The sequence below is a fragment of the Opisthocomus hoazin genome, chromosome 11 (assembly GCF_030867145.1).
Source record: "Opisthocomus hoazin isolate bOpiHoa1 chromosome 11, bOpiHoa1.hap1, whole genome shotgun sequence".
NCBI classification, from domain to species: Eukaryota; Metazoa; Chordata; class Aves; order Opisthocomiformes; family Opisthocomidae; genus Opisthocomus; species Opisthocomus hoazin.
Genome location: NC_134424.1, coordinates 7,828,642 through 7,849,154, shown reverse-complemented (window position 1 = coordinate 7,849,154; position 20,513 = coordinate 7,828,642). Strand labels below are relative to the sequence as shown.

At 44.5% G+C, this 20,513-nt stretch overlaps 1 protein-coding gene across 22 annotated transcripts in view; it reads right to left on the bottom strand.

Annotated features, from left to right (window-relative positions):
- The window catches only part of MAGI1 (membrane associated guanylate kinase, WW and PDZ domain containing 1), a 357,879-nt gene that overhangs the window by 18,711 nt on the left and 318,655 nt on the right, over positions 1 to 20,513 (bottom strand). For 15 of the 22 annotated variants that reach the window (XM_075433225.1, XM_075433229.1, XM_075433230.1 and 12 more), the window contains 4 exons: positions 13,175 to 13,391; positions 6,946 to 7,023; positions 4,126 to 4,217; positions 2,903 to 3,095 (listed from right to left, as the gene is read on the bottom strand). In XM_075433225.1, coding sequence (XP_075289340.1) covers positions 2,903 to 3,095; positions 4,126 to 4,217; positions 6,946 to 7,023; positions 13,175 to 13,391 — 580 coding nt within the window. The remainder of the gene's footprint in view (positions 1 to 2,902; positions 3,096 to 4,125; positions 4,218 to 6,945; positions 7,024 to 13,174; positions 13,392 to 20,513) is intronic. The other 7 variants (XM_075433233.1, XM_075433234.1, XM_075433247.1 and 4 more) reach the window with 1 other exon arrangement.

Sequence of the window (20,513 nt, the reverse complement as noted above, 5' to 3'; positions counted from 1 at the left end):
AGCCAAAGCCTTTCGCTGCTGCACTACAGCAGCAGCACAGTTAGACCAGTGCAGCGCTGTGTGCTTGGATGCTCTGTGTCTTTTCCAGCCTGGATTACATTAGTTCAGGGTGCCTCCTGTAGCTAGCACATCCCCACTTCAGTTATATATGTACAACCGTGTATATGTGCACAATACGTGAGGAGACAGAATAACATCAAACATCCACCACTCAACACCTGTGTATTTTTTTAACTCCATGCTATCAGTTGTATACCGCTAATTGTGCTTGATTAATAATAAGTAATAATAACCACGCATACTAAAGCAAAAAAACTTGTGAACCAAGCTTCTCTGGATGGAAGAACTATCATCTGTACAGTCTGGCACAGTCAGGGGGGAACCATTAAACATTATTAACATTAACATTACTATTAAACAAATGTTTAACAGCAACTGAAGTTGGAAGTGGTATTATAGTTTAAAATCTAATCAGCTACCACAAGGCTTTAAGAAATCTCAAAAAAATCGCTTATTACGCACTGTGAAGTCCTGACAGATGTTTGTCTAATCTGCTGTTAAATATCTCCCCAGGCAACCTATTGGTGCAATATCTAATTTAAATTTTCCCTGCTGCAACATAAGGCTATTCTTTCTAGTTCTATCTAGCAGGCATATGGAGAACATATTATTCCCTTCCTCTTTGCAGCAGCCTCTTATAGTCTTGGGGAGTTTAACACCTCCTCCCCCTTTTCTGCTTTAGGCTAAACAATCCCAATTTGTTCAATATTTCCTTGCAGACCATGTTTTCTAGAGCTCTCCTTATTCTCTCTGGTCCTCTGGACTCCCTCCAGTTGGGCGCTCTCCAACTCAAACATGTCTTTCTTGAAGTGCTGGACCATATTGCAGCTAAGCCATCATCTGCTGGGAAATCAGGAGAGTTCCCTCCTGCCTACATCCCAGCAGAGTGTTTTCCTTCACCTGAGCCAACCTCAGGTTAAAGCCTGTGGCGCACAATAGCTTCCACTCCTTGTTATTCAGCCAGTTCTCCACAGCCCATTTGCGCAGCCAAGAGCAGCATATTGCGCTTGTCTCTACTGAATGGCTGCCTCCACTAATTGGGTCACTTCTCCAATTTGGTGAATCAAAACTAAGCTGAAGATCTTAAAAGCGACAACAAGAAAATGGATGCCAAACAAAATCTAAACCTGTAAACCCATGATCCAAAGAAAAAGAACTTTAAAATATTCTTGGAAAGGAGTACCCATCTGCATTTATATACTCAAAGTATGTACTAAATATATAGTATTCTACATATTAAGAATACAGGGGTATAAGCTTTCCCTTATATGAATCTCAGGACATGGAGTACCCATTTAGGCGAACAATCTTTTTCTACTGGCATATAGATGAGAGGAGGAATAAGAGATCAAAATTCAGCAAGAGGCATCTCTACAAAGTTATGCTGGAATTTAAAAGCCTGCAAATAGAAGGTGAAAGAAGGGATCCTGAATAATTTATCCTAGAGTAAGTGTCCACATTTGAAATGATTCAGAAATAGCTAGGTCTGAAGTAACAAGCCCCGGAATGAAATACCAAGGGTCTTTATCAAGACCTCTCATACATCTAAATCTTTCACGGTAATTTCCAGCCCAGAGGCTGCAAAACTGGACAGAAAATCTATGCACAAAAACAATAACAAAATTCATCCGCCCTTCCCCTTCCTTCCAAAGCTTCTCTCACATTGGAAGCTCTTAGAAAGGAATGAGAGACGCTATTAGAGGAGAGGCATAACCCGCCATTTAATCCACAATGGGAAGAAGGAAAGAAATGCAAAGTGAACATTTATTTAATATTGTGCAGAAAGAGCTCAGCTCTGGATAAGAACACAGAGCTATTTCAGAGGTACTGTTCTAGTCCTAACTTCTACTGTGGGCCCAATTTTCAACCTGAACGTTATTTTGATGCTCTTCAAGATTAAAGTACATCACTGCCTACTTTTCTGCTGATGCCTAAACTTGAAAAGCTATCCAATGTCCTCATTTCTCTCGAACGAGTGAGCTAAACTGACTCCCACACTAGATCTCCCTAAAGGGACTCACAAGAAGATGCAGCATCCCGGTGTTACTCTCCAACATTCTGCACAAGGTCACATGTCATTTAGAAATGCTCATGCTTGTGTCTTCTTTTTCTTTGCTATCAGGATGTTTTTGTATCTCTAATTTGGGTGCCACCAGGCAGTGTCAGTTCCCTCTGTGGCTTTGTCTTTCTGCCAGCTTCTTTTTTGTCCAGTTACAGCATACGCTTGTGCAGTGCGCTGCACACAGAAACTTCTCTGTTACAACAAACGTGCACACCCTGCACTACCAGAACCAGTGACACTCACAGTTTTGCATCCTGCAGTTAGCTCACTAGATAGTGCAACCTCAGCTGAAGCTTCTCCTGCTCCTGGGACGTTAGCCATCACACACCTATGCCCTCACTCGCTCTCTGGCCTTGACTCCCCTCCTGTGGATTCTTCAGCATCTTTCCCCTCACTCCCAGTTTAAGGGTGGCTATCAGGCAGCACAGTTGTTTTGGGAAGAAAACAGAAGACACAAGCAGCCAGGTACAGTGTCTGTTGCTGCATGAGCCCACCTAAAAATGGTACGTCGCAACTGAACAGTTCCCTGTTTTATCAGAAAACTTCACGAAGACTGGGGAAGCCAACTAAGGTGGAGAGAGTCTTGACTGGAAAGAAAATGTTTGAAACTTACTTGATCAAGAATAAAAAAGACTAAAAATCACCAAAGAGGAAGAATAACACCACATCCCCTGAGTTTTCCAAGTATTATAAGCAGGAGCTTTTTTCCTTTAAACCGTTTGCTGAACAGATGGAGTCTGGCCAGAAAATCTCCGCCTGCAGAGCGACACTGCAGCCTACCTGTGTAAACCACTTTGCGCCTGACGGTCAGATTGACGTGACCTTGTTTGGCTGCCTGTTGCATGAGCTGGACGACAAGCTGGTGCGATTTCCCGACAACAGGCGTCCCATCCACGCAGATCAGTTCATCACCCGATCTCAGGCGACCGTCAGCATCAGCAGCACCCAGTGGCACAATGTGACCAATGTAAATCTGATGAATTAGCACAAACAGGAGAAAGAAAGGAAAGGAAGGAAAGGAAGGAAGAAGACAGGAAGGAAGCAAAGGAAGGAGAAAGGAAGGAGACAAATAGTGATCCATGAGAACTAGCTCAACAGCCAGCTGGAAGCTAGGGGCACTGGTAGTTAGACCCAATTTAGTGGGGAAATCGTTGACAAACGTCTGCTGGTCAGGAAAGTTGCTCCCATGGAAGCAGCTCCAGGCGAATATAGCCACATCGTGAAATTGTAATAAATTGACATCTCCTTTCTTTAGGCGGTCTGTTCACTCTAATGACAGATGGCCTTGGGAAATGTGTTCAACCAGTGAGTGACCAGAGAGGAAGACGGTTAAAAGCACTGAGGGTCTTGTCAGGGAGGCTGAGATGGAGTCATCCTTTCAGTTGCCTCTAGGGTTTACAAGCTTCGTACCGCTCGCCTACCCACCATCTCAGTCTCGGTTTATCTTCAGCGAGTTCTGTGGAGTTACTCTAACATGAGAGGAACTCATGGCCTCTCTTTCCACAAATGAGCTAAATAATTTTAGCAGGGAAATATGTGGAAATTTATGCTGCCACTATATAGCTTTGACCTGTGCAGCACATGAAAGACCACATTTTTAGCCCGATTACCTTCCACAGGTACCGGATTTCTGGTAAAGAAGTTAAGCAAATTCAAGAAGGGAATTGAGCAAACAGAAAACCTGACACTCTAAGATCAAAATACTTGCAAACCTGACGAGGACATCCTTTTCTCAGTGCCCAGGCAATTTCAGACCTATGTGTTTTCATTTGGATTATCGCAAAAGCAGGGAACAGCTGGGGAAGCCACAGCCATTTGAATTATGGGAGTTTTGGTTTGTTTTCTGGAGGGAGGGTGGGGAGGAGTAGCAGGATGTAAACACAGAATCCACTAATTATTTTAATAGAGATGCCATGGCGCAATTCTGCACATCTGTACATGCTACTGTCATGATTCTGGAAGATGTTGCAAGTTAAAACAAGACCACTTCTAGATGTACTTACAGGTTCTCCGGGCTCATTTCCACCTAGAATCCTAAATCCAAAACCGGTTTCCTTTCTCCATAGAAAGATATCCTGCTCTTGGTAATCTGGAACTGAAATGAAAGAAGGAAAACTATAATTGTTAATCAACCCCACCCCCCCTTTATACCCAAATCAGGATTACTCTGACATATGTGTAGAGTGGTCTGCTGCACAATTTTACTCTTTAAACGAGGCAGTCTTGAATTTTTAGACATAATTAAGAACGTTTATAAGTTTAAATACCAAAGAATTATTATTTAAATCACTACTAAAAATTATACGGTGGTTTGTACTTTCTAGGTGTCTAATTGTGAATTGCATTTTGTTTATCACTGTATTATTTCCTTCTATCATTATTAGCATCATTACTCTGTGCAAGAGCCTTTTCCAAATCATCAATAAATAAATGGGTACAACAGAGAATCACTCTGCCAGAAACAATACAGCTGCCTGCTCTTTCATGGGAGACAAAAGCGCGACTTGTTATGACTTCTACTGTTTAATTAACTTTCACAAGCATAGTTTGCTATCTGTCTACTGACACTGCTTTAAATAACTATGGGACAGATCCCTGGTGGATGTAAAACAGAAGGGCTCCACTGAAAACAACGCAGCACTCCTAACTCTCACTTGTCCGTGTACGGGCTCTGTAAAACCACTGAACAGACAAAACCAGCTGGAAACATAAAAAAGACCAGCCTTACCTACTCATTAGTATGGAACACCAGTGAGGTTTTTACAATGAATATTACACACAGTGAAGTACTAACCTTGAAGTGCAGTTGAACGGAAATGTTTTATATTAACTTATTCATGCTTGCTTTCATCTCTTTTATAAAAATGCAAAGTTAATTGCTAACATTAAACCATATCATAAGACAACTTCAGGTTCATTTAATATTTATTGGTTAGTATCTGCAAAATTGATTAATTTTTTAATGATCCCCTCCCAAAATTTATAATTAATGATGAAAAAAGTTGTTCCTTTACAAGTCAGCTGTCTATATCTTCAGTAAAGAAATCAAAGCATGTTCTTCAGGAATGTAATTTAAATAAGTGCATACTCAGATATGGGAAGCAACACGGTTAATGAAACATGATCTAGTTTCCTGTATCTATAAGCAGATAAACTGGTTGTTTTCCATTGACACCAGTGAGTGACAGACTGGCCCCTAATTGCATTTTACACTGTTGGTGCCTGTTGCACCAAGGTTTGAGTCTAGTCATCTGGTGCTTTTCAGTGTTAAGACTTTTAGCTAGATCTGACGTGCTCTCTTCTCAATGACTCAACAGGTGAAGACCTGGGAATACTAAAAATTAAAAGAACAGGTGAGTGCTAAGGCACAGATGTCTGGTTTCATATTTTTATTCAAACTTGTTTAGACCATTGCTTTTCTAGATCATATTTGCACACTCTAATTACTTGCAATTACAAACTAAGATTAAGACCCATGCACGTTACCTTACTGAACTAGAGGCTAATTTTTGTCCAGGTACAATTAAAGAGTAATCAGGTAATGAGCATGCTGGAAGCCTGCATGGTTCATCCGTTCAGGCGAGCTGCCTTCAGCCAGCTCGCCACCCTCCAGACACGCACCACAAGAGCAGAACTTCAACAACGAATTAATTGGTGTTTGTCACTGCCTTCAGTGAGTGGGAGCGTGAAGAGCAGACACATTTGGAAGCGTCTCTCCAGCACTTTGCAGGCTTTTTTGGCAAAGCCTGGCCCCAATCGATTAATACCACGTCTTGGATCTGTCAGAGGCAAAATGGCTTCTGCAGAGAGCTTCAGCGTGGGCCCGTTTCCTCAGCACCTCTCAACACTTTCCTATTTGTCAACTCTCCAGCCTCACTGAACGATGCCTTATGCTCCTAGTTTGGGTACCAGCTAGCCAATTAATGGCCGCTGGAGATAACGGCAAGCCGAGGTGTAACGGCGGTGTCAAATCAAAGCAACAAATAAAGACAAGTCTATACCCAAAGCATCAAGTTCATTCATGTAATGCTGCTTCAGCTGGAAGGATTACAGGGAGATGCAACACAGATACAACAAACATACAGACAACACACGTTTACACAGCATGAGTACAAACCGAACAAAACTCCTTTTACCGCTTTTTGCGCCAACTCTGCAGTGTGGTGATTCACTGGCACAGCCCAGAAAACCCCATCCACCTCCGTGTTTCCGTACAGCTGAGGTAGGATGCCCTCAGGCTCTCCATACTGGAGAACTACTTTAGGCTCTCTGCTATTCAGCAGCGTTTCAGAGGAGCCACTTTTCTTACTTCAAGGGAAAATGTCACTGTGGTGCTGAAACTTTTGTTGAAAATGAATCAAAAATGGCCTCTAGGAGTCTTTCATTGCATCTTTGCACCTTGACCTAACCTCAAGCATGCCTGACTTTCTGAAAAAAACATGTACACAGCCCAAATGGGTAAAACTTGCCAGTCTGCTCGTCCTGAATTAAACCAGACCATTTGGAGAGCGTCGCAGAAGTGGTAAGAAGAGTTCTGCTGGGGCCGTGAGGAGGAATGGAAGGAGAGGTGAGTGCCACGGCCCCGTCAATGACCAACGTGGGCAAACACATGAATGGAACAGGAACATGATACCCCCCACCGACGCCTACGAAATCCGCCGCCAGCCAGTAGACAGTGAAGCAAGTACTTCGCACCTTCGTGGCTAACCTTGGCGTACGGCCCTGCCAGACTCCCTTGGTGATGAAGAGCCCCCCGCCACAGAGCAGCAAAGACACCGAACAAGACATCACAAGACACAGATACATTCTCGGCACAGTCTTACATTCTCCAAAACTCGTGGAATTGATTTCTCTCTCTCTCTCACCCTTGCTCAGTCCAGTTGCAGGCGAAGGTGACATAGCTGTAATATTAATTTTACAGTTTTGCAAAGCTTAATGTATCTGCTTTCTTGTTAGTTCATTTAATTAATTTTGACTGCATGGATCATGTTAGGCTTTCATGCATTTAACTGCTAAGATTATAGCTGCTATAGATTATGACATACTAATTTTCATGTCTATTTGCACATGCCTGTGTATATGTGGATATATAATACAAACACATATGAATTTATACATTTATGCACATGCATGCAGGTATACTTGAAGAACTGTTTTTCCTCCTCAGAGGAAGAATCTCTTTGAGAACACCTTAAAAATACTTTTCTAAAAAAAAAAAAAAAATTTCACCACCATGACACGGTTAAGCTTTCCAAGCGGAAATATCTTTTTCTAACGTCAAAAGAAATTCTAAATACATGGTGATGAACAATGAACACAGTGCTTAATTAGAGGTCATTTTAATCAAACAAACTTCAACAATTATCTTACATGTTATATAAAAAAAAATAATTCTGCCCAGAGTGATATCAGTTTCAGCAGAAGATGGATTCAAAATAATCAGTATGCATTTGCTTTAGTCACTAGCTCATTTGAGGCAGCAGCACTTTCAATGACTCATAGCTTGGCAAAGTAAAAAAGTTTTAAGGCCCAGATTCAGTAAAGTGTATAAGGACAAGTCTGACATTAAGAGTGAATAGTCTCACTGAAGCTGATGGAGAGTTCAAGGTTGAAAAGTCCTGAGATTTAGCCATAAATCTCATGAGATTCCATATTTGCAGGAAAGCCTTGTTTTCTAAACTATCCCACTGCAGAAGAATTATAGTTTTTCTGACTTTTCCTTTTAATCAACCCTTCTGGTGGCATGGAGAGCTTTCAAAAGATGGCTTCAGCATGTTCTTGACAAGATGACCAAGTTCTGCCACCAAGGTCCGGGGAAGGCGTGATGCTTCAACTGAGCCATGGACCAGGCTGGTGCCAGACGAACGTCAGTGAAGTCTGTCCACAGCAGGGAAACAGAAAAGTCAGCTCCGTCAGCAGCTCTGCAGCCTCTGCCGCTCACGCAGCGTGCTGCAAGGACTACGGTCCTTTTTAGCAAGGCATCCTCTGAGGGCATGGACACATCTGTGTGCCCAAGTGTATGACAGTAACTGTTTGTCTCCTGTTAGCACAATAAAAGGACATAACCCTACCAAGGGGCTTCTACTAACTCTCTTCTTTAAAGCCAGTCTGCTCAGGCGGCGGCTGTGACTTCCTGAGAATATTTTTCTTTTCTATTTTAGGGAGAAAGTATCTACTGTTTGGTATCATTGTGCAAATATTTTTAATTCTATGTAACTGCTGGTGAGTGAATGATACACACTGGGGTCGAGACTTGTTTGTATTATTTTAATTAGATTTGGGGGGAGCAAACCCTACCAAATAAATTATGTGCCTGAAAATAAAATTCAAATATTAATGACAACTTAGAATATTTTAAAAGCTTTAAAAATTGTGTATCTTACTCTTTACTCTTCTTTACTTTTAATTAAATGCTTAAGCCCTTCAAAGGGATTCATTAACACATCTGCAATTCAGATTAATTCGTTTTGTCACTTCTGTTTTGACAGATGGCCATATGTAGGATATGGTATTTTGCAAAGCTATCAGGCCACATGAGAAAAATTTGACAACAGATTGCATTAATCTTTAAGGAAGTTTATTAATACATTGAAAAATAAAAAAGCATATTATAAAAATATATTTTCAAGAAAACAGTGCAAGATTTCAGAATTGCGGTTCTCTGATAAACTATTCAGTTACTGTTTCTCTCACCGAGTGCTCTTCACGTATGTCATTCCTGGATCTTGGAACCGCTTCAGTTTTTAAACCTTAAAGGTTTGTCCTTCTCTCTGATTCATGTACACAACTCCCACTAGCAGCAATGAGTTACCCATAAAGGGGACCTCAGGCAGCTAAAACAGCACCAGCAAAGAGTGCACTTTTTATCGCCACCAAATGATCTGTTTTCAGATTCACTTCATGCAAAGCCGGCTATTCTCAAAAGTCTTCATTCAGCAAAGAATTGCGTCTCTGGGCCAGACTGCAGCAGAGCATTTGAGCTCAGCCTTGGCCTTCAAGCATCCAAGTTCATTTGGGTTTACAGCTTGAAAATGAGCTTCCTTGGACTGGAGCCCAAGGACTCAGCACCTTACAGGCCTGATCTCCTCACCCAGGGGAGCTGCAGCTGAAGGAACTTGAGCCTGTATTTGTTGAATAAAGTTGCAGTTCTTATCTGTGGCTACTCAGCCAGACACAGTTATGGAGCCATTGCTTAGCTTTGCATTATTAATTCAAGCTAAAGTTTTCATCTTTTTTTTTCTTCCCCTAAACAGGCAATGTCTGTGGCTCTCCTCCGCACAATCTGAGTACTTCCTGATATTAAGATGCATTGGGTAAAACAAAAAATACATACTTCTACAAAATTATGGGTTATCTGGCGCTTTTGAACCAAATTCTGCTCTACTAATGGCTTCAGTGAGACACGTCATCTAAGTCAAATAGTCTTTTTTTTGATGATCCAAAGAATACTCCAAGAAAGGAAGAACACATTTTGCCAATTTTGAAAAATTAAAATGTTGCCTGTCTGCTTTCCATGTCTACATTATTATTATTAATGTTAATAACAGTGGGAGGCACTCCCAATGAAAAAGACAGTAGGTGGTCATTATAGATTCAGTACTTCTTAGAAACATGCTGGAGATGATGTATTCATGTATCAAATAAAACCTCTTTATATTATTATTTTTAGATTGAAAAAAAATGTGTCTGGGCTGGGGCTAATGAATTCATCTTTTTGTGTCAACTGCACTTGAAAAATTGCACTATGTTCTCTTTATACTCAACAATTTCACAAACGGGATGAAAGGAAACACTGAAGATGATTTAATGCTCTAAAATTCTCTCTTTTTTAACTTCATCATATCCTTCAACAAAAAGCGTTGTTGCTGTTTTTCAGTCCACTTGTTGGGGATTCAAAACCCTGCCTCTCAAAAGAACATTTGCTAATCTTTTTCAGGTTTACTAAAATTAAAGGCCGTGAATCAACAGAGAGCAAGCCCTGGACTGGGCAGCAGGAAGAGCTGGGCTGGGGCTCCTCGGGCAGTGGGGGCTTCTAGGACCCACCAAAAGCCCCAGCTACTGGATGCATCAGCCAATCTCAGCACTGGCACTAGGGTGGTATTCTCCTGCTGTACATTAGACTTTCATTTAGTTCTGCTCACACCTCCATCAGAAGAATGCAGAGAGAGTCACACCTAGCACCCAAAGCTATGGATGTCATGGGAGAGGAGATGCAAACCTCAGTCCCAAAGCCAAAAGGAATGGGTGCTCAAGTAAAGAAGAAAGTAATGACATGGCTGTATCACTGCCACCCAAAGAGGACACTGGAGTTAAACTGAACTGCAGCTGGGCAAAACCATGATGAACAGTACATGTGGAGCAGACAGACAGTGAAACCGGAGGCCCAGGGAGCAATTTCTCCCGTCCCGCGGTCTGTGGTGCTCCCTGTCAGCAGGGCTTCCTGTGAGCGGCCCAAGAGCCACGCAGCCAGTGCTTGGGCAACACAGGGAAGCGAGTCTCGAAGGGACTCATAATGGAGCAGCCACCAACTGCCCACTTTGCATGCAGACAGGGAGAGAAACATGGTGGCTCATCCGAAGCTCCCAGGGCAGAAGAGGAGCCGGGTTTCAGCTGTGAGACACAGTCTCCATTTATGAGACTGGTGAGAGGGAGAAAAGGTGAAGGAAGGAGAAGGAGCTGACCATTGACCTTTAAACAGAACCTTCTGTCATGCTTTGGGAACAGACCACGACAGGAGACAAAGCACGTCCAACTGCCTGTTTCCACATAGGCTATATCTTTCCTGGTTCTCTTCACCTTTCACTAGATGCAGCAAAGCCATGTCACTAGACAAAAGTGCAGGTTAATCCCCAGGGAAGGTGTTTCACTCCAGCTTCGGTTCAGAAATTCATAAGCTCTTGGACACTTCTAGTGGCATATGCTTATAAGGAGACGCGACCATATCACACTTCTGCCATCCTCCAAAAACCCTCTATCTGTGAAACCAAGAAAACTCAGAAAACACCCTCCTGGGAAGGAAATGGCAATGGGATGAAAAGGTGGTAGAACAGTACTGATGTTCAAACAGGTCGGTTTCATCTGGTAGAAGAGGTAGGAGACAAGGACTGAAGCAACAGAAGAGCATCAACCCCACTACAGAGATGCTGGACCGCAGAAAGGTGAGACAGGGAAGCTGAAGGGGCACAGCAGAACCCAGTATAGCAAAAGGCCAAAGCAGAGAGGATTATGGCACAGAGAGAGATGGGTTGTGGGAAACCAGCAGGTCAAGAGACAGTGAAAAGGCCTCTGGAAGGGCTTAATCACAGACAAGGATCAAATCTCTACAAGATACCTGCAGACATCGAGGAAAGGAAGATTTAGCACATGGTGCTGGAGGTGGATGCAGAAGAGCGACTGCCTGCCTTTGCATTCCAGGATTTTCTGGCTCAGCCTCGGGTTTTATTGGGAAAGACAGGCAGGAGTTCAGGCTGCTAAGCTGATACCAATGACTAATTAGTATGAGTTAAACAGTAAATTAGAAATTAGCTAAGTAGCTGCAGGGGGTCAGGGGCAATGCCAGCACAGTGCCTGTGGGAACCACGTGAGCTGAGCAGGGGGAATGCCGGTGCCACGGGATGGCCTCAGCTCAGTCCACCCGGGCAGGAGAAGGAGGAGCTCTGCCCGCAGCTCTGCAGGGCTCAAGAGTCACCGTCCCTCAGCTCTTGCCCCTTTTCCCTACTTCAACCAGATGCACGTGCAAGTTCTGTCACTGCATTTCTCCGTAGATCAGCACGACCTGGCCCATGAGCCTGCAAGGTGGGCATGCCTGGCCCCTGGGAAGGGAAGGGAAGGGAAGGGAAGGGAAGGGAAGGGAAGGGAAGGGAAGGGAAGGGAAGGGAAGGGAAGGGAAGGGAAGGGAAGGGAAGGGAAGGGAAGGGAAGGGAAGGGAAGGGAAGGGAAGGGAAGGGAAGGGAAGGGAAGGGAAGGGAAGGGAAGGGAAGGGAAGGGAAGGGAAGGGAAGGGAAGGGAAGGGAAGGGGCGCACAGAAGCTGAGACACCTACAAACTGCATTGCTGAGACATTCAATCTGAAGAGATGCATCTTCAGCCAAGAAATTGTGACTCATGATTTAATTTTTCCAGGACATAAGATTTTGAAGTGATTCATTTGGTCAGAAAAACACAGTCCTACCATTTTTCATTCTGGAGTAATGTTAATTTCATATCGGTTTTACTAATTTCCACTTAGCACAATAAAATCAAACTCCAGGTGATGCTCTTCCACAGCATCAAGACCTTGAAGTTCCCATTTCTGTAACTAAAGTAACTATTGCTTTTGAAAATGAACCTAATACTCTTAACTCTTTCTTTAAGAAGCTTTTTACAGATTTGATCATCTTCAGCAGTGCAATTAAAGCAAAGCCTGCACGTTGATTTTGTTTGCAGAGAAGAAACTGATTGAAACTGTATTTATAGTCTTGGAGCAGAGTCAAAGCCCTGCTGAACTACTAGCCAAGTGTGCAGATTATTAATTGCCATAAAAGCCACTTACAATATGCATTTGATATCTGTATTGTTAAATTGTCCACTCTGGTCAAAGTAAAATCTCTCAGCTGGATTTTCTCCTCCCCAGAGTGAGACTGGAAAGCATCTGATATGAATTTCAGCAGACCAAATACTTTCCCCCCTCACTGAAATTCCTGTGCATATCAGACAACATGTCTTAACCCCAAAAAAGAGTTTAGGATCTGGTTAACAAACTTGGAAATTCTTCTCCAGCCTAATTTAAAAGGAAAATTTAAAAAAAAGAGGGAAAAAGATGGTCCTAATTTTAAAGTGATCTTATTTTGTATTACGCTTTGGTCTAAGTGCCTGTTCCCAGAGATGACCCAAATCCATTCCTCACCAGAGTCAAAACTGCACCTCTATCAAGTAGATATCAGATAGCAAATTAACAAACTGAAGCTTTATATTTTCAACATAAATTTAAAAGAATCAGTTCTTCGCGAAGAAAATATACAGAGAGCAGCTGCCAGAGCCGTAGCCTTAGCAACCACACCTGCTTCATACTCACGTCGGCTTTCATACATGCTCCTGGACTGGGCCCAGATTTTGAATGGATCTGGCTTTTTCTGCCCAGAACTGTCCGGTTGATCCGCAGCCGGCGCCTCCGCGGCAGTGTAGTCCGGCAGCACCTGCGTGCTGTGAACGGGGGAAGCGGTGTGCCCACTGCGGTGGCTGGAGACGCTATGCTGAGAACTGTTTTGGCTGTCTTTCCTTTCAAGTGGTTGCTGTAAGGAAGAAAGCGAGTGGAAAGAGAGAGAACAGACGGTTATTGGTCTTTGAGTGGGTGTTTTCCATCAATTTTTCTCTCTTCTTTGATCAGGGTTTCTGCATGCACATAAGTAAATATATAAATCACAGTTTTGCTGCCACCAGTTAATGCTGGGTACAGTTAAATTCCCCAATGATAGATTTTGATAGGCAGACTGACAGAAAGAGATATGCAAAACAAAGTCACTTATCACAAAAAAATATGCAGTTCTCCATCTCACACATAAAACAAATCTAAATCTCATTATAGGTTACTAGTTTCAATGCGCTTATTTTTTTCCTACATTAAGGCAGAAAAACTCAACAACCTTCTACCCAGATAACATTAGAATCTAACTTGAGCCTGCAAGAAGAAGGAAAAACTACCAAATTGCACTGTGAAAACTGAAACAGTCCCTCTGAAACAGGTGCAAGCGCAGCGCTTACTACGAAAGATCACTTTTCCTCTGCAGTCCTTGCAACCCCCTCATCACAAATCTGTGGCCAGGAGAGTACCAGTTCCACATCTCTGCTTCCCAGAGCATCCACAGGATTACAGCAGACCATCACAAAAAATGTGAAAACGTCTATTTGCAGCTTGATTTCCCTGTTTTAATCGAGCGTATTAAAACAGGAAAAAATACGTCTGCCTAAATTCAAGGCTTATTCAAAAGCAGTATGTCAAGAGCTCTGTCTGCTCAATATTTAGCTAAGCAGGGTACATAATTCTTAACTCAAATTCACAACGGTGCGCTCAAACGAAGCACGAGTCACATTTGCATTGCCAGGATTTGTACTACTCAATATGCAGCAAAACCCTCCCTCAACAAGAGCTCCCCAAACTGTACAGCAAATGCTTTTTAATGCTCTTTTGAGATGACTTTGGGTTGGCATCAGGGTTGAGTCCAATCTCTCACCTGCTCCAGCACAGGGAACTGGCACCTTCCCGGGGCTGCTGTGACGCAGAGGGCGGCCGGAAAAACAGCGTCCTACAAGTTGTTTTTACAACATCCCCAATTTCCTGGCTAAAAGGGGTCAGCCGCTCGTACCAAGAAACCTCAGACAAAAATTTAAAGCCTTCTGCTGGCAGGGGGTACCCAAAAACACTGCAACAGGAGTCTCTGCTCTCAGGGCTGTCCCCGCAGAAAACCGAGCAGGGGTAGGGAGAACAGCCAGCGGCAAACCCAGAGCAGATCAGCACAGGGGGCTGCAGCGCACACAGGTCTGGGCCCCCCTCCTTTACTCTGAACGCCAAGCTCCAGGCAGCCAGTGCTCCATCACAGCAGGGCCAAACTCATTACAGAGGAGGAAGTCACCGTACGAAAGCACCCTCTTTTTGAGTCTCAACAATAATATTTTGGGTTTTTTTTTTTTTTTAAGTAGCATATATTTTTAGGTTTTCACTAAAAAAAAAAACAGTTCCAACAGCCCAAATGACTTTAACCTCGCAGTCTTACATTTGAGTTGTTGATCCACTACAAGCATATTTTTAAATGATACCTCGATCAACTAGAATGTGAAATTGCCTCTGTCCTTTAAAGCAATTTTGAACAAAGCGTACCTGCTGTGATTACTCATCTGCAGACTTTCAAATACAATTTCAAACATTTTTAGCTCTTTAAGTGGTAAAAGAAGCTAATTCACATGCAGCCCTTCAGTTTTTAAATGAAGCAGTTTTAAAACATCTATGCTGTGCATAATCACTCCTTTGTAACTTAAAAGTAAAAAAAAAATAAAAACCACTTTGCAGCTCTCAGTCCAGCCATCTGGATTGTTTTGTTTGTTTGGCCAAACTACTAAAATAACTACAAGCATCCTGTGAAACTTCAGGCCAATCTCACTGGAAATAGCTGGTTTACAGAAGTTGGAGTACGGAGACTAAAATGTGAAGCTTTATTCAGCCCTTGGGGAAATGTTGAGAACTCTCTGAAAACTTTCTGATTTAAAAAGAAACAAAGTTTGAACTTTAAAAAGTACTCACTTTATGATATGGAAGGTCTAAACATTGAACAAACTATGAATTCTGTTCTGTATTTGGGTTGCAAAAGGAAGTGTCAGCATATCTCAGGCAAAACCTCCTCTAATTGAAGTAGAGTTGCAATTGCAAACACACAGACATTTTGCAAGAAATAGCAGAATACTTCTTCAGAGGGACAGTTATTATTCCAAACAATAGCTCCTTTAAAAAGCCTTTAAAAATCTCTGCTTCGGAGTTGAAGATAGGGGTAGAGAAAGGGGAACACAATCATCGAAAACATGAATATGTGTAATTAAATTAATTCAAGTCAATATTAATTGACTTTCACATCACCAGAGGAGGCCAAATAGGTTTGAGGTCAAACTTTCACAGGTGCTGTGGCAGCTTCAGCACATCAGCAGCAGCAGGACTCGCAGGGGTCCGACCGCTCTGCTCTCCATGGCACTCCTGCAACAGGGACTGCCCAGAGGACGAAGTTTGTGCCTCGGTGCAAAGACGGACCTTTGCCAAGAGAGAATGAGCTGATCATCTGCTAATAAAAGGATGGCTTCTCTACCTCCTGCCTTGTTTCTAGCTTTGGGGCCAATCGTCCCGGGTCTGGATCTGACTGTCCAGCTCACTCAGCTCACACAGGGCCAGGAAAGCATCTAAACCAGGGCCAGACGGGCACGGGGCCGTTCGGTGACAGACCTCTGTAGAGTGGCTGGTTCAGACCTCACTCTGAGACACTGATCACATCTTTCAGTGCAAAGTAAAGCAGATCAGCTGGATCTTGTTGACTTCTGACAGTAGCTACAATAGCACGGGGCACTGAACTACCCAAGCCAGAAAGAGTCACCCCGACCCTCCAGAGTCTATGGGTCTTCTCCAGAGCTGTGGATAAGCATAAGTAACTTGCCAGAAAGACTCTTGACCAAAAGTGGCTAGTAATCAAGACTATGATGACTACCTTGAGTCTCTTTAGGCAGACAGCACACTTCAATACAGGTGATGGGAAAAAACAATCACCTTGGTACTGCATTACAGCCATGACAAAATAAATACATGGGAGGCTGAAGCTTCTCATGCCCTACCCAAGCCCCAGGTTTGAGACACATGGCCTGTGCCAGCTTCCCTATGCACTTGCAGAAACTTCACAGTGCTCATCCTGCAAAACACAAGACGAATAAAACATACTATTGGGAAGAAAGTCTTTTCTAGCTGCCCTTTCCCCATTAGCTGAGGTTAACAGGAGTGTCAGCGTGGCTCCGATTCCCGAGTGCAGCTGTGGGGGCAATTGCTGCAGAAGAGCAGGCAGCAGCGGCCAGGGTTTGGGCATACATCAGCCTTCCAGGATTTCTTTCCCACACTGTGCAATCCCATTTTCAGCCACAGGCACTGCATTTGCTGACCTGAAAGGCAGCTTCTCCCTCAGCAGAGAGGCTGAGTGAGCCCACACTGAGCACTACATTCTCCTCTGATTATGAGGAGGGAAGAAAACAGCAAAGGCGGTGTGAGCCAGGGAGCTTGGAGCTGTTGTGCTTCAAAAGGACACAGGAGGAAAACTGCTTACAGAAGTCTCCAAGTGCCTGGAAAATGCTACAGATACCCACACAGCAGAGACCAGTTTGTCATTCGTGCTAAACGAAAGAGTAATTAAATGTCACTTTGTACAGCGACTGCTAAAATAACCGAGGCCCATGACACGGCTGAGAGGTGGCTGGAGGCAGAGATGGGACGCTAATTATTAGCAGCAGTTGTGTATGTCTGTGTCAGGCAGAGAGAAACCCGCAGCAGAAGAGGCGACGGCGGCAGGGAGCACGTCCTGCGGCACGAACGGACACCGAAGCTTTTTGGCACGGGATTCTCCAGGCATTAAACTGCGAGATGGAAGAGTTGCTGTGCTTCCCTCCCACTGCATTTCAAGGTGAGGGGACAAAAATCATCTCTAAATGAAGAGGGATGTGTTGTACAAACACTCCTGTTACGCAACCTACTTCTCCTCCTGACAAAAAAAGGACATCAGCAGAGTCCCGAGTGCTGCCTATCCACCTGAAATACGCAGCAAGTCTCTTGTCAGGGACAGGCTGTGCATAGGAATTGCATTTTTGGCCAAAATTCAGCTATGCAGACAATGTATTTATTTACAACCAAAAGAAAAATTAGATTTTTGGAAGAGCTTAGCACTTTCTTCCCCCTGCAGTCATCTCTGTCTTCTGATGAACTAGCTGCAGATTTTGTGCTCTAGAGCATTTTGGAGAAACTGGTCCTGGCAGCGACAGCAAACTGAGCTGGAAATGGGAATCTTTGCCCCCTTGTGGAGTATTCTGATGCAAGCAACAAGGGAAAAAAAAAGAAAAAAAAAAGTTTGTTTTCATCCATGTTATACTAGGATAACTGCAGAAGAAATTGCTATACTACAGATCTTGCATACTGAAAATGTGTATCCCCAGATGGTCAATATAATAATATTACCCATTTTGATCTAAAGAAGAATCAATGGGACACTGAGAACAAACAAGCAGCACAGAGAGCTGCTGTGAGCATATCCTTGGTGGGTGGAAATGAGGATGAAAAAACTTGGAAGTGCCCAGTCCCACGCCTGGCTGCAAACTGTTTTTTACTAATTTGTCTCTTACACCAAGGTTGAAAAACCATCTTTAAAAACCAAGAAGAGCAAAGCCCATCAGAAGATATACACAAGCTGAAAAATACAGCCCAAGAAAACGGAGCTCAAGGCAGCAAAATATTCCCAGATGGTGTCACAGCCCCAGCACTAACAAACCTCTCCAAGGGGCTAGAACACCTCCTCCCAGGTGGGAGGTACCCAACAGCCTGAAGTCGGGAATACGGGATCGGGGCTGATAGCTAAAAATAGGGCTTGTTTGAGAAAGAGACAGCCCTTGGCAGTAAGTCGGGAGCGCGTCCGGGCTCTGGGAAAGGATATGAGGTAACAAGAGAAGGCTCATCATGGCACTGAGCGATACAGAAGAGGATGGAGACCTGAGCTCATGTTTTCCCTGATGCAGCAGAAGAAACAAAGAATGAGCACAAGTTCAGACTGGGCCAACTGCTCCTGTCCTGGATGTACGCTGCCCTCTAACTGCAGCTAATTCATGAATCAAGCAATGCTGGAAAACAGTTCCTCTGCGTTGGGCAAAGGGAGCAGAAGAAGCGGGCGTGCTAAGCACGTCCAGCCCAGTCCCCACAGCCAGCCCCGCGCGGGGCTGGGGACAGCCCACGGGTGCACAGCTCAGCTGGCAGCACCCATGTTCACCCCACGGCTGCAAGCACAGCAAAGCATCCCTGGGAAATGCCGGGGCAGGGCACAGCGAGACGCCGTCCCAGCCAGGTAGCCGGCCAACGGGGCAGGTCTGGCTCTCCCCTGTCAGGACAAGAGCAAGGGGGAATCTTCATGGCCATGAGGGACAGGGTCCTTCCACCCCGCAGCTGAGCACCAGCCCTGCAAATACACTGAGGAAGGAAGGTGTGAAGCAATACCAGCACTTCCGTGCTTTTCACCATCGCGTTGGCCACACAGGCTCTGGTGTTGGTGTAAATCCATCCCCGACAGCCCCGAGGAGAGTCTCCTCCTCTGCATACGTATGCCCCAAGGTGCCTTCCTCCAGGTTTCTGTGCTCAGCTCATGCAGTCACCGATGCCTGGGAAAGAGGGAGCGGCTGTGCGGGCTCCAACGCGCTCTGCTCTGCCTTTCCGAGGAGCCGTCGGTCATTAAAGCTGCCGCACAATGCGGCAGTGTAAAACATCGCTGCTAATTGCTGATGCAAATGATCCGGTGTGCAGGCAGGGGGAACAGCAGGCTCTGCTTTTTGTGAGTCCTGCGCTTTAGAGGCAACAGGACTGCCCAGGGCCACAGTAAAAAATACTGGAGGGACCTTAAAGCCAGGTGAGAGGGGCTCGGGAGAGGCACACGAGGGAGGCACACGAGGGAAGGGGACTGCTTTCCCAGGGCTGACTGCCTCCTCAAAGCAAATAGTGGGGAGAAGCCTGCCGTCGCAGGGCTACACCTGTTTGCAAGCAGCCTCTTTGTTCACCAAGGCAGGATTATCCTGACGTGGATTTAGATGCTGCTCAGATTTTCACGGCGCATCACTGCCGACCAGAGAGGTGTCTGACACAGCAGTATCCCACTTTACCTGCTGCCGAATGTGCCTGTGGCAAAGCGGGAGCCTCAACCCTTTGAAAAGACCGAGACTCATGGATCGGGGCTGGTTTAACGATGGGAGTCGGGGTGTGGATCGCGTGCAGCGATTCCCGCTCCAACCAGGCAAAAAAGTGCAGGCATCGAAGAGAAACGTGCCAGACGCATACGTATCTTACACACCCGCTTCTGTTTTACCGAAGGCTGAAATAATCTCCGCGTATGACAGCAGCGAGCGCGCAGGGTCTGACATGCCCGTGATCTGCGAGGGAGCACACCCCGCACTTCTGCCTCTCAGCATTAATGAGAGCTGACAATGGTAGAGGCCTGGGCTCACGTGACTGTAATCAGCGCTGCCCTAAGCCATCAGAATCACATTAATTATTTCAGGGCTTTCTTTTTGGATGAACAGAGAACTCGTATTGAAAGCGGCAGCCTTCTGCTCAGCCCCTTCACAAACCTCTGGCCCAGGCTTGCAGCAGGGTGGGCTGTGCCCAGCTGCAGTTTTTGGCACCCATCGGGGGCTGTCGGTGAAGTTTTGCGCCGTCTTACAACACGGCAAAGACCTCATTCGCTCTGCTTCCCCAAAGCTGCTGGGAGAGAATTCTCATTTTTCCTCTCTCTCAACAGATACCTGGAAACTTTCAGGCATTACGCATTCCACTTCCTTTAAAAATAAAACATTTCTTTTTGTTGCACACAGAATAGCACATTAATTTCTTCCACAATATCATGCATGGAGCTTTAATGATACTTTAGATCACGGCTTCCACGCTATTAGCTAAAATGTCATCCAGATAACTGCTTTACCTGGAAATATGATCAGAAGGGACAAGAAAACACTGTTCTGTTGTTTGTTTTTTTTTTTTAATAAGGAATCTCACACCTGCCACACAATCCTGCTCAGGATGAAAATGCCTCCAGAGCAAGCACTCGGACAGCTAACTGTATTCCCCAGGAACCGTAATCATGCTCCATTCA